Raw genomic sequence first — 16,178 nt, forward strand, 5'->3', positions numbered from 1 at the left:
CTAACCATCAGTATTTCCAAATCGCTGAAGCTGAAGTTATTCAACATCGTATAAGAAAATCAATTATATCCAACGACTTTTTATACACTCATATATGTTTTCATATCAATGTTCAATAAATTCAAAGAAAAAGCACACCTGTCTTTCATTCCTGAGTCCTGTGATAATAGAATAAAAGTATCTATTTATCTAATAGAGGTAAGAAATTCATCGGATTGAATCTCGTTGCGTCATCTATGATGTTAACTTATAACTACAAACTTTTAAAGGGAGACACATGACAAATTGACAATCCTACCAAAACAAAACCAAACCAATTCTCTTTCACAAGTTATGGACAAGAGCCAAATAATAATCTAACCTATTTGCATTCAAACATGAGATTTACAACGTTGTATCCTTGGTTAATTCCTTGTATTACATCATCCCATTACAATACAATTATTCATTAATTATAATTATAACACTGTGAAATTCTCCTAGTGTAAATGTCATCATTATGTGACCTACTGTTGGATTAATCAATACTTTGATCAGTGTCAATACAAATATAAAACTGCACACAAACAAATGCATCCCAACAGTAACAGAACATGGAAAAAGAAGTTGAACTGAATAAAGATAAACAGAATGGCGACTCAAATGATATTGTCAAGTTTCAAAAGCCAAAAATTAAAGTTACCACCTTCCTTTTACCAAATAGAATTCCAAATAAAGTGGGAGTATCGAATAGCCCAATTCATAGGACACAAAGTGCTAAAGAATCCAGTTCGAGGGAGCAAAGCCCTTTCAGGAGTGGTAGACAACAGAATATATCTAAAAGACCTTTGAGTCTTCACAGATCGCACAAAATCCCTAGAAATAACAATGAATTAACTGTAAGAAAAAAATCTCAGCTTTTCAAATAAGCAGACATTAATTTCCATAATTTTAGGTGAAGCGCCAAATAGCATTGGCAAGATGTAGTAGTCAATCAGAAAATAATATTTGTACTGAGTCATTGAGATCTCCTGAAGATGATGATATAGAAGAAGAACTCATTGAGAAAAGTATATCTCATGAAAGTATTTTAAGGGAAGCACATGCATTTCAGTTAATTCCTACATTAAAAGTGAGGCAGAGAAATTATCTTCAAGGTAAAGTAGGTGCTAATTCCTTACTTGGAACAAATGAATTGTACAGAATGTGTCCAAATAGAGAAGTTACAATTTTTGTGGGTACTTGGAATATGAACGGACAATCACCGCCAAAGTAAGATCAAATCCTATAACTGATATAACCTGGATTATTATTCATTCTAAGAATTTCTTTACAGAGAGCTTAATGACTTTTTGTTGCCAATTGATATGGAACATGTTCCAGACATACTTGTGGTTGGAACTCAGGAGTCCTGTTCTGAAAAATTTGAATGGGAAGTTACCCTGCAAGAAACATTGGGACCAACTCATATATTATATCATTCGAACTCTTTGGGTAACTATTATCAGTTGTTCAAATGAATCAGAGTTAATGTTTTATTTCTCAGGCACTCTCCATGTTTGTGTCTTCCTTCGTAGAGATCTTATATGGTACATATCAATGCCAGAAGATGCTAGTCTTTCAGTTAGACCTGGAACAGCTTTCAGGACAAAGGGTGCTGTAGCTACTGGCTTCATGCTTTTCGGAACTTCGTTTTTATTTGTAATAGCACATTTGACGGCTCACCAAGAAAAGGTCAAAGAGAGAGTTTCTGATGTTCGAAAAATAGTCAATTCTTTGGACCTGCCAAAAAACCTTCCCTGTAAAAATAAAAGTAAAGGTGAGTCTGTTATAACCTGCATTTTAAAATCAAATATAAAGTTTTGATAGAAAAAAATCAATTTGTGTAAAAATTGAACTTTGCACTATTTTTGTAGATGTTACTCAAAATTTTGACTATGTTTTCTGGAGTGGAGATCTGAATTTCCGTTTGGGAACTCCAAGGAGCAATATCCTGGATTGGTTAGAAAAAACCAGTTTTCCTTTACCACCACATATGCCTCATGGTTACATGCATCACGATCAACTGTGTTCGGTACTTTCAGAGGGAGCCGCATTTAGGGGCTTCTCAGAAGCAAAAATAACTTTTCCTCCAACATACAAGGTAAAAATATTGTTTGAAACTTAATATATCTGAATTTATCCATAAAATTTAGTATTCCAATTAACAGAGAAAATGTTCTATATGTCTGATGGTATTATTTAACTTCAGTACGATCCAGGCACCCAAAATTTCGACACATCATCTAAGCAGAGGGCTCCTGCTTATACTGATAGGATATTGTACAAGCAAAAGACATCCCGGCGTTTAAGCAGTGTTACTCAAGTGCCACCATTGCAGTGTTTAGCTTACAATTCAGTTCCTTCGATAACCACATCAGATCACAAGCCTGTTTGGGGACTTTTCAAGGCTTACATTAGGCCAGGTTTAGACACGTAAGTACCCAAACTGAATCTTTATGAAGACAAATGTCTAAAAAAAAAGGAGCAAATAAGCTGTTGTTTACTTTACGATTTTACTCTTCTGCTCAAATGATCAATGACACCCAAGGTCAAAAGACATAGAACTTTCAAAACATAGAATAAACTCACTTGATTAGGTAAGTCTTAAAGCACAGCACACTTGCTTTGTTTTCATTCACCAATCAAGACTGAACAATGATAGCGCCATCTGTACTTCAAATTGTCAAATTTTCAGGATACCTTTAGCAGCTGGACTGTTCAACAGAGATGTTTACTTAGAAGGACTTGCTAGACGAGCCACCTTTTTGAAAGAAAACAAAGGTGCTTCCACAGTATGCTCTTTACAATAAATAATTAATTTCCTCTCCATAGGATTGCAGTCAGAGATGACTTGAAAATCAAAATTTAAATATCCAAAATATTGAAATTTTGTGTAATATGAAAAATATCTCAGATAAAACAGTACCAGTTCAGCACAATTATGAATCCATTGAATAGAATTAAGTCATAATTAGTTCTTTTTGAGTAGGATTTAGGTCAATTGAAGATTATTGAACTTGAAATCAAACTCGAAACGAACTAGCCAAAAATTGGTCATTAAGTTATAAATTCTAATACAAAGTCAGAATTGCTAGTTTTAAGTAAAAAACGTTGTAGTCAGGCTCAAACTAGGTCCCTTTACAACCACAGATGAGCTCGTATTATTTTTTTATTGTTGTGAAATCTGTTTTTTGAATTGCAAATTATTTATTTCAGTCATATTAGATTTCTTCTTATATTAAAGTTTGAATTCCATTCTAGTCATACTCTAGCTTTAATTGTGAGTTTCACAATGTTTTTATTGTGGTGAATATCGTAATTAAGATGCCTAGAAAACCTGTTCTGCCTACTTATACCTATAAAACTTTCATACAAAACGGGAGATTTTTCAGATTTATGCCTACTTGATTTTTAGAGATCACTAGAGTTTCAGATGGCGCACACATCGTTTATATTTGACATTTCTTGTGATTCTCGACAATCGTGACCTTTGAGACACAATAATAATATTTTATATTCTATGCTAGTGACAATCTTCTATACTCTGTCGTTATTTTCCGATAATTTCATTATAAATTCGATATAAACTGAATTGCTATCTCTTGTGAAAGTTTGCAGAGTCTCAAATCATTATTTCATCCTTAAACACTAACAGACAGCTGGAATTCGAACAATTCTGAAGAGCGCCACCTTACAGAACTCTGCTAAGTTCTAGCCAAAGAAACAGGTGGACTATCTCAAAAAGTCTGAAAGAAAATCGAATCAGTGCACACACCAGGGTTTCTATTCATCTTAATCATAATCACATCATTTCTGTGTTCATTTTTGATCCACCATAGATTTCAAACTTAAATCAGTGAGTTGATCGATCGTTCAAATTTTTGTGAAACCTGCAATAAGATGATTCTAGTTACTTAGGCTTCGATTTTCTGGGAGGTTTTATTCGCACAGCTTATTTCGGATGAAATAATTTTCAACGTGGAGGTTATATAAAAAATTTAATACAAACATGTGTATATACAAGAATTATCTATTTTCTTAACTTTTAACATCATGTTCCCTAAAATGCCTTCAAATGCGATAAAATTGGACCAATTATTCCTTGAAAGATGGTAGGTACTAAGGTTGTTGTCACTTATATTTTATTAAATGTTAATTGTTTCATGTCACAAACTATGTTGTAACAAGTAGTGATATAGTCTATAGCTGCTCCCTAATTCAGTGTATTATCCCATTTTTTCCTAAAGAAATAAGAGAAAAATCCTCTAAATGAACTTCAACAATGTCTTTTATGTTGTAAAAACATGTTGGTACTGTGTAATAATATTGTTTTGTTTATGTGATACAGTTGTTGATTGTCAGTGTTCTCATTATCATAGGATTAATCGAAAAAATCAAATAGTGACCCCCTTGAACTTTGCTATTCCATGAATGAAGGATAAATGTGCATCTCATCCTACTTTTATGGAATGGTACCTACTTTCTTAACAGCCTTCCATTTAGCAATAAGTTTAATGTCCAAAAAAATAATATATATATATATATTTGTTAGATGTAACACTTGTTTTATTTTTATCCCAAGAATGATCATCATTACTTCATAAGAATTTTTACCATTGTCAGATATAATAACTTGTTTTATATTTATTTCAAGAAGGATCTCCGTTTCTTGAAACAAATATTCCCCATTATTTAGCAAACCATAATTCTTAGAAGGCTGGTTCAAAAATGAGAAAATGATTTATTTTCTAGATCAGTCGTAATAAAATTTCATGAAATTTTGCATAAAAATTGGTTACTCGGTTGATTCTTCTAACTCAGATAAATAGTTTTTGAAATCAATAAAACTCTACAATACAAAACGGGACAAACATAAAAATATTTTTTATGGCTTCTATTCAAAATTGTTCAAAATTTTTTTTACTTTGGTCAATTATCGCACAATGACTTAATTGATTTCAAAAAGATTGGATTAGTGATCTAATTTACTATTTTTCTATTATTATTGATAATATATATTTATATTTTCTCTGAATGAATAATTTGAAAAACCAGTAGGCATGACTATGACTACGGCCGAGGAAAAGTAAAACACTATGTAGGTCAATAAATCGTAGATCCAATGGCTGACGTCTGTCAGATAGAAAATTAGAGGTTGACGTTTCGTAAATATGGCGTCAGAATATTTCATATTTAAAGTGCAATGTTTATTATGATTTTTTGAAAGGGGTAGTTTGTTAATAGGAGTGTTTTGAAGAAAAATTTAGATAGCTTGACACTTTGTGCATAATGTGAAGTGGTTTAAAACGAGATAGTAGACATGGGAACCAACGTACAGTCACTTGATTCCTTCAATATTTCTGGTGAGTTAGGAAGTATGTTACTTGAATAAGTAATGTTTTAGTCCTACATATACTCTGTTAATCAGAATACTATTATCATAATTAAGAATTAACCTTATGTCACTATTCTACATAGTTTTTTTGACGTAGAAGTTCTTATAAGAAAGTAATTCATCATAACAGTTCATAACTGTTATTGATTATACCCAAAGTGGTATTTATTTTATGGTTTCTCCTTATTTTAGACTTATCTCCAGAACAACAGAAGGCTCTAATAGATATAAGGAGAAAAAAGACACAGCTTTTATTGGAAATTCAGGTAAGATTCAATTAGAAATTTCACAAAATTATTTCAGATGAGTATAGAGGCCTATCAGATGTGATAGTGAATACAATTTTGTACTATCTTTGATGAGATGTCGAGAACGATGGAAATGATATTTCCTTTTAATGCTGATAAGCATTTCTATCAATTAGCTATTGGGAATATCTATTTAATGATAATATGTGAGAACATTGATTAGTAAGATATGACTGAGATAATCCTCCACCATTTCAAGTTGACACATTTAAAATTATTTTTGATGTGGGCAAGATAATTTCTGTCCAGAACATAATGATTCTTCATGCATAATTGTTCTTGATTTTCCTATGGAGTGTGTAATGCATTTATTGCATTACTGTTCAGTTATATATTGGTGGATGCGCTTTTGATGAATGTGTTAATAATTTCAATTAAAAAATGTTTCTTATGAAATTTCATGTCGATTATAGACATGAAGTGTTTTGGTTTTGGATATTGATTTACAATTTGTCTTTGGTTATATTCCAATGAGATGCTTGCACTTATTATGCTCATTGGTATTGAAGAGTCTATAAAATAAATTGTGATTAAACTTCTGGCTGTAGATGATGGATGTTATTCATATAATGAAATTTTTCATCAGACAGGTTAATTATTCATGCAGATCATAACTCATGCTATGAATCAGTTGATAATTTAAATGTTGCTTCTTTGGAAAAATTCAAGATTAATTCACTTTAAAATAATAACCATGGATAATTGGATATTCTGAAAGAAAAAAAGCAATTCAATTTGAATAAAGTTGGATGAATGAAAAGCAAATGGAATAATGGCCAGCAAAGATAATATGAAAAAATACCATCTGTTTGAAGTATTCTCCTTGGTTTTAGTTTTTCCTTTTCTTCTTTTCACTTATCAATTTAGTGATAAGTTCAAACTGATTCCTTGACATATTTTTGAAAAAAATTTGAATTGAAAAATCAAAACCATTTGACATGTATTTCAATTTACAACCGAGATTACCAAGTTATTTTCTCATGAAAATTGTTGATAACTAGAAATTATATTTCATTATGTAGATATTTACAGTAATTCTGATAACCCTTCACATCAATTTGTTGGCGAAATTGTTTTCATGTTAGTCATTGAAAATATGTAATGTACAAGGGAATAATTTTAATCGTATGTGCTTCCGTATATGTGACGGCGATTGTAGCGAGATTATCTGTTGCAAATTAGCATGCATCCTGTGTACGACGATTAGATATCTATTTTCTCTCTCTTCTCGCTTCGTATTCGTTCATTGTCGAGTTTTTTGTCGTTCTTATGTCTTTTCGTAGGTATCCGCACGTTTATTTCAGCGCTGAAGAATATTAAGTAGTTTTTTTTCCGACGAGCCTATTGATTCTTTCAACTTTTAACTACTCTGAAGATAAAATTCATTTGAAGGTGTGAAGATTGTTTCAGCTCTTCTTGATCAAATGAGGTGATTTTAACCAAGCATGTCTGTTATGGCGACAAATTCAGAATATGTCCCATATTTCAATCTTGGCAAAAAAAAAATTTTAGTGAAAAGGTGATGATCGAAATTGACAACGTTAATATACGTGGCAAATACATAATTCTCAATTTTTTGTGGTCTTCTTCAATAACTATATTGAATGTTTTCAATCTAAAGAATTAATAAAGATTATTATTACTTTTGAAAAAACCTGCCATTGGTAGATCAATTGAATCAAGGTTGTTGTTTCATGATACAGTGTGTTCCTAAATTGGAGGTACCAAGAAAATGAGAGATTCCTTGGAAAATTTGAAGGAAAAAAATCCTATAAACATGGGGCGGCAAACGCTTTGTTTTCGAGATACAGGGTGTTTCTTGAAGTCCTGCTTTTTTGATGATTATGTCAGTTTATTGAATCTTCATTAAGCACCCTGTAGATTTGCATTCAAAATTAGTTTGTCCTCAGAGTAATCAACATAGGTAGATGGAGCATATGTCATTTTCAGTAAGCAAATTTTGTCCCCAACATGAAGTTTCTCCACAAAGAAGGCACTTCTTATGTCCTATAGTGAATAAACGTTTCATATCAACTTAAAATATATTGAAATAAATACCTAAATATATCAGAAATCCAGAAAACAAACTTCAAGCGCGCCAAACGACGTGAAACAACCGATGACACTAGGAGAGCAAAAGTTGTCGAACCTTGGATTTCTGCAGATAGATACAGTAAATAATAAATATTCTGCTTATTATAAATTCGACAATTAAGAAAAATATCGGATTACAAATATTCAAATTTACATATTTAATCTGGAATCACTCAAATAAATATATTTCATTCAATATAATATACATTCATAATAATATAGTAAAATTGTGAATTTGAAAATATATCACAATCCGACAACGTGATCTTACAATGTTGGGGACATGTAGAAATTGCCTATACACCCTCTATCTAAGTTTATTACTCTTTGAGTTTATCACATGATGGAACATTCAAATTGGAATATCTATGCCAAATTTAAGTTGAATATCTTGTGAAGCGAAGGTGCGATGAGAACCAAGAGTTTGGGCCCCCATGTTTATGAGACTTTTTTTTGCTTAAAATTCATTTTCATTTGTATCGTCATTTTAGGAGTGCAATGCATGAAGCTGCCTTGGATCAGCATACATTTCTGCATTACTCGGCAGTTTGGCAGACTGGAAAAAATGAAAGAATGTATTGTTGTAATCTTTGTCTCTATTCTCATTCTCACATTTTATGAATGTAAAGAAAAAAAAATGTAAAGACACGTCGGCTTTTAATACTTTATTATATGTATGTAGATAATTGCGCCGCTTGTTTAACACCAATTTATTTAATCGAAATATTATAAGACCAGCCTATGGCATTACACATCTTTCACCTGTCATGTCACATCCGTCATTTCGATCGCTAAATTCGTCGCACCCGCATCTGCGCTTTTCCGTTATCGGTGCGTTGTACTCGCGTACAAAAAGCGCAAATTTCAGGCAGATGCACTGCCCGCGCAATGGAAGTGTGCAATTGCGACAATGAACGATTGCGGCCATGCACGCTTTTGCGGAGTTTCGTAAAAACGACGCCGCTGCCGGTGGCAGATGCGGAAAACTCGTTGCCCGCTCCACCGGGGGCCGTTACACCTGGATAACTCCGAAACCGCTGGTGGCTGCGCAAGAACGACGACAAGCGGGCATCGAGAATAGTTTTCTGCATCTGGAATGTGGTGGTTTGTGTGAATCTTATGTGGAGATATGAAGGTGTTGAAATGACGATGATATATAGTTGATGGTGTTCGTCAAGGTTCGGTTCTGGTCCTTATTATATTGTTAGATAACCATTACTATAGCTATGAATTCATTCGATTGAATTATTGAATTATTTTGAGCATGATTTTGCTTTGAAAATAGTGGAATATATTCAATAATTCAATGAACATATATAGAGTGAGTATGCTCAATTTTTACATGTCCACAACATGGTTAGATTACGTTGTCGGATCGTGATATATTTTCAAATCCACAATTTTACTATATCGTTATGAATGTATATTATATTGAATGAAATATATTTATTTGAGTGATTGTCGATTAAATATACAAATTTGAAAATTTGGAATCCGATATTTTTCCTAATTGTCGAATTTATAGTATGCAGAATATATATTTTCTGTATCTACCTGCTGAAATCCAAGGTTTGGCAACTTTTGCTCTCCTAGTGTCATCGGTTGTTTAACGTCGTTTGACGCGCTTGAAGTTTGTTTTCTTAATTTCTGATATATTTAGATATTCATCTCAATATATTATTTCGAGTTGTAATGAAACGTTGATTTACTATGGGACATAAGAAGTGCGGTCTTTGTGGAGAAACTCGCGAATTGAGTGAAATATCATCTTACTGATATATTTTCATTTCCGCGTGCTCGAGGTCAAATTTGATAGTTCATGTTGGGGACAAAATTTGCTTATTGAAAATGACATATATGCTCCCTCTATCTATGTTTATTACTCTGAGGGTATAGGTAAATGCAATTTAAAAAGGATTTAATGGCAACATTGTATTATTCTTTGACATTCCTTATGTCAATTGTGTTGTGTAGGTTGTGTCATTATATCATGGAAAATACACGTTTCAACAACGTTCAGCAATTGTTAAATTATTTTATCAAAATTCCTTCTGATTTGTGAATACTGAGAAGAGTTGAAGAAAAATTCATGGACGACATTATTGAGTTAATCGACTCATTATTCGTCGAATTATAGACAAATTTGAAATGAAGTTTCTTTACATGATACCAAGTACTGGTACTTGGTACCAGTTGCAAATTGGTCTACGGTATGACTAATAATGAGTCGTTTAACAAAATAAGGCTAGCCTCATTCTTCTTAAATTTTTCTCAGTATTCACAAATGAGAACCAATTTTGATAAAACAATTTAACAATTTTCAAACGTTGTTGAAGTGTGTATCTTTTCACGATCAATTGAACACAAATGATATTAGAAATGCCAAAAAATAATACACCGAGTTGCCAGTATAACTATTTTGAATTGTATAATTTCTATTTTTGAAATATAAACGTATCTGTATGTTGTATAGTTTTTTTTATGAATTTCGGCTTCGATGGCTGAATTCTTTAGCCATTTACGATTGTTATATACATGCTGAAGGTAGAAAAATACGGAAAAAGCAAATAAAATAAAAACGAAATGACGCAATTTTGAATGAAACACTACAAATATAGATGAAATTGTAGGAATATGCTTAAGCAATAAAATATGCTTCTTGATTAGACCATCTAACAAGCTCTTTGCAATAATTATGACATCTAATAACTGTTAAATGAAAAAATTAAAAACCATCACGAAGGAAAAACAACAAATAATTTCGATGTGCAACATATTTCATTGAGAAATTAGTTATCTCCGACTATTCCATCTCATAATGATGCAAATAATCAGATTTATAATTTGTGCTTTTAAACGACCATCCGCAACGATGCCAGATTTCCTAGTGGTCACCCATCCAGACACTGAACTAGCCCAAAGCTGCTCGACTGCCTACTATTGCACAGGTCAGTTTTTGCGCAATTTCCGAGCCAACGCGAATTTTTATAGCGGTATTTCGAACGAATCCTGGTCGAGGAAGGAATCCAACACCCGCTATATCGACAATGTGTCACATACACGACCATTGTTTACCACATATAATAGTCTGTGAAGTCGACTGGGCTCTCTCCTTCTTCGACGTCGGATTCCAGCGATATTTGTCATTTCTCCTTGCCTAGAACTGGTGGAGACACACGGCGACATTGGAGGTCGGCCGAAGAACCTTAGCGGTGCAGAATTTTTATTTACGGGACCTACGGGGTACGATCAATAAATTCCCAGACGTATTGTGTTTAAGTGTTGTGTGGGATTTGGGGGTATAGTTGGGGTGAGATACCTGGGAGGAGAACTATTGTCTTATCCCAAATATTCTTCCAAAACACTGGAAAGGTTGAGGTTTTTGTCGACCTGTTTATGTTTTAGGATGTTGATTTTGTTTTTAATATTTGTTCAATGTAGGTAGATGTGTACGAAAAGACATATTGTTTTCATATTTTGTTATTATGAAAATTAAATGATGTACCTATTCGATGGCATACGTACACGTTTGTTATTTTGATTTTACTGTTCAGTTACCAGTATCACTATTGAGTATATTATTATCTAAATATTTTATTGAACTTTGGTATCATATGAATAGAGAAATATTTCATATGTATTTGATAAGTTTTTTTAACACAATTATAACTAATAATATAAAATTGGCCAACACATGCACTTGGTAATGAATGAAGGAAATACAAAAAGAAAAGAATTACGATTTTCAAGTGTGTAATATCATACGATATTGATTATCTATCTGGTTAATGTATCAACAAAAATGCCATCAACATAAACATTGTCAAACAGAAGGTTTCCACTCTATTTCATAGGAATCATAATCGAAAGTAGGTACTGAGGATCCCTAATAAGGGTGAAACCGGTATATCGCTACTCTCCCTTGATGACATGCATTCTCCTTGGTTTACTTTCGATTATGATTCCTATGAAATAGCATGGAAATCTTCTGTTTGACAATGGTTATGTTGATGGCATTTTTGTTGATACATTAACCAGATAGATAATTAATATCGTATGATATTACACACTTGGAAATCGTAATTCTTTTTTTTTCGTATTTTCTACAATTATAACAAATTATGAACATCATCAATTTTTTTTCCGAATTAGTATGAAATGGGCAATTCTACCCATCACCTGAAGAATCAACTTTCTGTAAAGAAAACGCAGGCTCGGAAGGTATGTTTATAAGCATTCTTGAAACCTCATGTAGTCATGTATTCTCTTTTCAGCTTCGAACTATTCATTTTGTTACTTAATAATTGTGAAAACGCGCTTTTTATCGTTTTTTTTCTCTAATAAAACAATGTCTAAAGGTTGTCGCAGCGTGTATCTTTCCACGATGAGATGGCACAAGTGACATAAGGAATGTCAAAAAATAATACACAGTGTTGCCATTAATTATAACCATTTCAAATTGTATTATTCCTATAGGAAAACTCGTTTGAAGGACCAAATACTTCAATCATACATAAATCCGCTATTGGAAAAACAATTTACTGAAATTTAAAACACCCGGAAATTTCGAACCAATTACCTTGTGATCCTGGAAAAATCTGCGTTTTTAATTGGATACTGTTTTGGAAGCTTGGTGAAAATTAATTGAAAGGAATAGGCATATGAATTCTATTTCATACATGTTTACCATCTATCTCGAAACAATTTCAAAGGATTATTGTGCCTACGAATTTGCAGGATATAAATATTTTAATAATTCTTCCCGATTTTTTCAAAAAATATTTTGACGAACATCATCTACTTAGGGGTTGTCCATTAATCACGTGATCTTTTTTTAGCATTTTTTAAACCCCCCTCCCCCATTGGTGATACGTAGTGAGGTTTAAGACTACCCCCCCTCCCCCTTCTCAACATCACGTGTATTTTTAGTACCTACAACGAATCTTAAAATTTTCTGAATATTAACTCAATTTAAATACAGGTATAAACTATAATCTTTCTTCTGAAATTAAGGACCATAATAAAAATGTCTACACCAGGTTGCAAGTTTTTTTTGATTGCGATAACAATAATAATAAACGAAAAGTGTAATCATAGGAAAAACATGTATTGTACTAGTACATGAATATATTTAATGTAGTCAAGGTCACTACACGCCGCGCCGTGCCGCTTAATATTTGTTTAAAAATCGCGCGTTTGACGAAAAAATAAATACACGTGATATCTTACTACACCCCCCCTCCCCCTTGTGATATTTTCGTGATTTTTATCAAACCCCTCCCCCCCCTTTCAAGCCTCACGTGATTAATGGACAACCCCTTATTGATTTGTTAGTAGAAATGAATATCTAATCCTTAACATTCGCTGTTGGGTATTAATTATTATTGCTATTATTATTGAATCGAGCTTTCCGGAAACTGCGACCAAATTGATCTTTTGTTCTCAACCTACTTATTCGTACAAACCTAGGGAGGCTGTCGATACGGTTAACGAAACCGACGACATCCTTAGGAGCCTTGACTGTTACTTCATGAGTATCCAGGACTGACTTTCCCATGTGGGTGGTTCTTGTGCCAGAAAAACTCGGACATTTGCACACTATGTGTTGTGTGAAATTTTCGAACCTTGCCATAAAACTATTAATTTCAATTGGTAGATATTTTCCTGATGTCTCCATTTGATTAGCCATTTAAATATTATGTTTATATTACAAAAAAATTTAAATATGAATTGAAATATCTGATTCAAATTCGGTGAATCTAAAATTTAATGTATTCTAGCCCCACGTTGGGCGCCAAGTCAAGTAGCTTAAATATCAAGTCAAGCCGTGAATCCATACTCGAGGAAGCTCTAACCTTCTGAGAAGTCTCACAGAGGCCTAGGAGAGTCGAGATAGTTAACATATTTCATTTAGATTTGTGGCAATCAGAACATCATTTCTATTGGCAATTTCTTTACATACCTCGTACGCAATACGCGGAAAACCCGAAATACCCGATAAAACGCCCAATAATAATCGCCGATTGATTCGAAACCCCCAAGGTCACAGGACCGTATCATCATCATCATCGCCAAACAACAAAATACTCGAAAACATCGCACATTTCGCTCGTCTCTATCTCTCCGCACCACGACGCAGGTGACGCTTTCGATACACGATGAGGCAGCCTTCGAAGAAGCTCCAAGCCGGTGGGCACATCAGTGCGCGGACACAGTCTTCGCAGCACGGTCGTAGACAGACGCAGAAATCGCGCGGAGCGTATCGCAGAAACGTCTCGTACAGTTCGCGTGGGGTTTGGCGTGCGAGAAGAAGCAGTTTAGCGCGCGCTAGATTGGTGGGTTTGTGTGGAGTGTGTTGGGGTGATCCGGTTGGTGGTTCCTGGGTGGATTTATCTGCAAGAGAGTGAAGTGTGGATGAAGGAGGGCTGAGACGGTTTTGGATTGGATTTTAGGTAAATGTTTGCTCGAGTTTATCATGGTGATTATTGACACTGTCGATTAGGTGGTTGGCAATGTTTGGTTTAAGGGGAATTATCGTGTAATTTCGATTTTTATTTGGGATCTCACTGGATTATTGGAGACGTCGCGCGAATCGCAGATACATAATCGAACTTTTTTCTTTCAGCATCAATATAATACATAATTTAAGCGTGAGCTTTCTTACTCTGAATGAAAGTTTCTAATAACAAGCCGAAGTTGAAAATATTAACACTATTCCAATATAGGCTGTTCCTAAATTGGAGGTACAAACGAAAATTGCAAATTCCTCGGATCAACTTAAGAAAAAAAAGTCCCATAAACTTGGACCTGTGAATGCCTTGTTTTCGAAATATAGGGTGTTAAGTTTTTTTCAATAGCACCTTCCCTTCATAAGATATTCAACCTGAATTTAGTGTATACAGTACGCGCCAGAATTATGGAACAAATTGATTTTATCAGAAGGAAAATATTCAGCAACAAAATCCTGAAACAGATCAATTTTTGTTTCACTTTTACCAAATTTTCATGCATTTTTGAAGGATTTTTGTTGCTTGCACCCTGTGCCATCCCCATCAACCCTCTAAATTTTTTGAATAGGGAAAATGGGTCATGTGGTACTTTTTTGGCAAGGTCTTTGTATCTTCTTTACAGACGTGCAGAAATTTTCAAGATTTTTTTTTTGAAAAATTAGAGGTTTTCAGTATGTGCACTTTGTCATGACTCATTCACTTTGAGACGATGGTACCTGATGAAATTTGTCACCGAATGAAAGTCGACCATTACAGTTTCGTTCATGCACAACTTTGAATCCTTTCGGACATTCTAATTTTTCACGTTAGGGGGTTGAAAGTTGTGCATGAACAAAACTGTAATGGTCGACTTTCATTCGTTAACAAATTTCATCAGGTAGGTACCTTCCTCTCAAATTAAATGAGCCATGACAAAGTGCACATACTGAAAACCTCTAATTTATCAAAAAAATATAGGCAAGAGCTCTTAGGTATTTCCTTGAAAAGTCACACTCTTCCAAAATTGAGAACAATTTTCTTTTTATTTTTTCTTGAAATTGCTGCTAAATTGAAGCAATAGCATTTTGTATTTTTCATATTTTTCCAATGAAAAGACTATTTATTGATATTCATTCAATTTTTTTTGTGATCTTTCAAAGGAGTGAAACATGCAATCCCAATTCCATTTTTACCAAAACTTTTTACTGAAACAAAGTTTCGGTGAAAACAATAATTCATTTGAAAAATTATGTTGTGCAACATTGTGCATGAAACATTTCTCTTTCTGTGATTGGAATTCAAAAAATCTAGGAGGCACGTTTTGGTTTAAATACTTGCTCACAAAATGCAATTTTTTTTTCTTCTTTCAAACTTTACAATGAAAAAAGCTTTTGTTTGCATGTAAAACTCTCTTGAATTATAGACAGAGATCCACTATTTACAAAATTTTCCACTTATTTGGCAACATTCTTTTGATTCCCTTCCTAAAATTTTCACATTTTACGTTTTTGAATGCGTAGAATCCAAAATTGGGAAATTATGGAGAGACTTTTTAGGGCTCGTTCAATGAAAAAAAAATCTATATTTCTGATTTGGCCGAAAAAAAGTGAATTTTTACTTTTTTGCAACATTCTGTTCGAATTTCTTATGGTTCTTATAATGCGACCCACATGAATTTCAGTGTGAAGCTTGAAACTATTATTTTTCAATCACACGCGAAATTCTTTTGTATTTGTTGTCTGGTTCTGGTGACGAGATCAAAATGAAATTTGGCATGAAGTTTTAAATCTGAATTTAATATCTGATTCTACCGAATCATCAGTATTCAAATTTTCAGGAAAATTCAGAAAAGTCATAGTAATGGAATTCTAG

At 33.3% G+C, this 16,178-nt stretch overlaps 2 protein-coding genes across 3 annotated transcripts in view; both read left to right on the forward strand.

Annotated features, from left to right (window-relative positions):
- The first annotated feature begins 285 nt into the window (after positions 1 to 285).
- LOC123682333 (inositol polyphosphate 5-phosphatase E) lies at positions 286 to 4,579 on the forward strand. The gene is made up of 7 exons (XM_045620898.1): positions 286 to 878; positions 935 to 1,251; positions 1,316 to 1,473; positions 1,526 to 1,798; positions 1,896 to 2,122; positions 2,231 to 2,454; positions 2,717 to 4,579. Exons 1-7 carry the CDS (start codon positions 594 to 596, stop codon positions 2,829 to 2,831), a joined length of 1,599 nt encoding a protein of 532 aa, XP_045476854.1. The 5' UTR covers positions 286 to 593; the 3' UTR covers positions 2,832 to 4,579.
- Positions 4,580 to 5,183: 604 nt separating this feature from the next.
- LOC123681689 (cytohesin-1) overlaps positions 5,184 to 16,178 on the forward strand; it is a 112,283-nt gene continuing 101,288 nt past the window's right edge. The window contains exons 1-2 of one of the 2 annotated variants that reach the window (XM_045619931.1): positions 5,184 to 5,384; positions 5,609 to 5,682. In XM_045619931.1, the coding sequence (XP_045475887.1) occupies positions 5,342 to 5,384; positions 5,609 to 5,682 (117 nt within the window). In that variant the 5' untranslated portion in view covers positions 5,184 to 5,341. Of the gene's footprint in view, positions 5,385 to 5,608; positions 5,683 to 13,985; positions 14,271 to 16,178 lie in introns of those variants that run through there. The other variant, XM_045619930.1, reaches the window with a different exon arrangement.

This window comes from Harmonia axyridis, chromosome 6 (genome assembly GCF_914767665.1).
Source record: "Harmonia axyridis chromosome 6, icHarAxyr1.1, whole genome shotgun sequence".
In the NCBI taxonomy this organism is placed as follows: Eukaryota; Metazoa; Arthropoda; class Insecta; order Coleoptera; family Coccinellidae; genus Harmonia; species Harmonia axyridis.

Excerpts from the sequence above, each read along its gene's own strand:
- LOC123682333 (XM_045620898.1), top strand. The coding sequence starts at position 594 with ATGGAAAAAGAAGTTGAACTGAATAAAGATAAACAGAATGGCGACTCA. Across the intron at positions 879-934 it reads GAAATAACAATGAATTAACT|GTGAAGCGCCAAATAGCATT; the intron begins GTAAGAAAAAAA and ends CCATAATTTTAG. Across the intron at positions 1,799-1,895 it reads CTGTAAAAATAAAAGTAAAG|ATGTTACTCAAAATTTTGAC; the intron begins GTGAGTCTGTTA and ends CTATTTTTGTAG.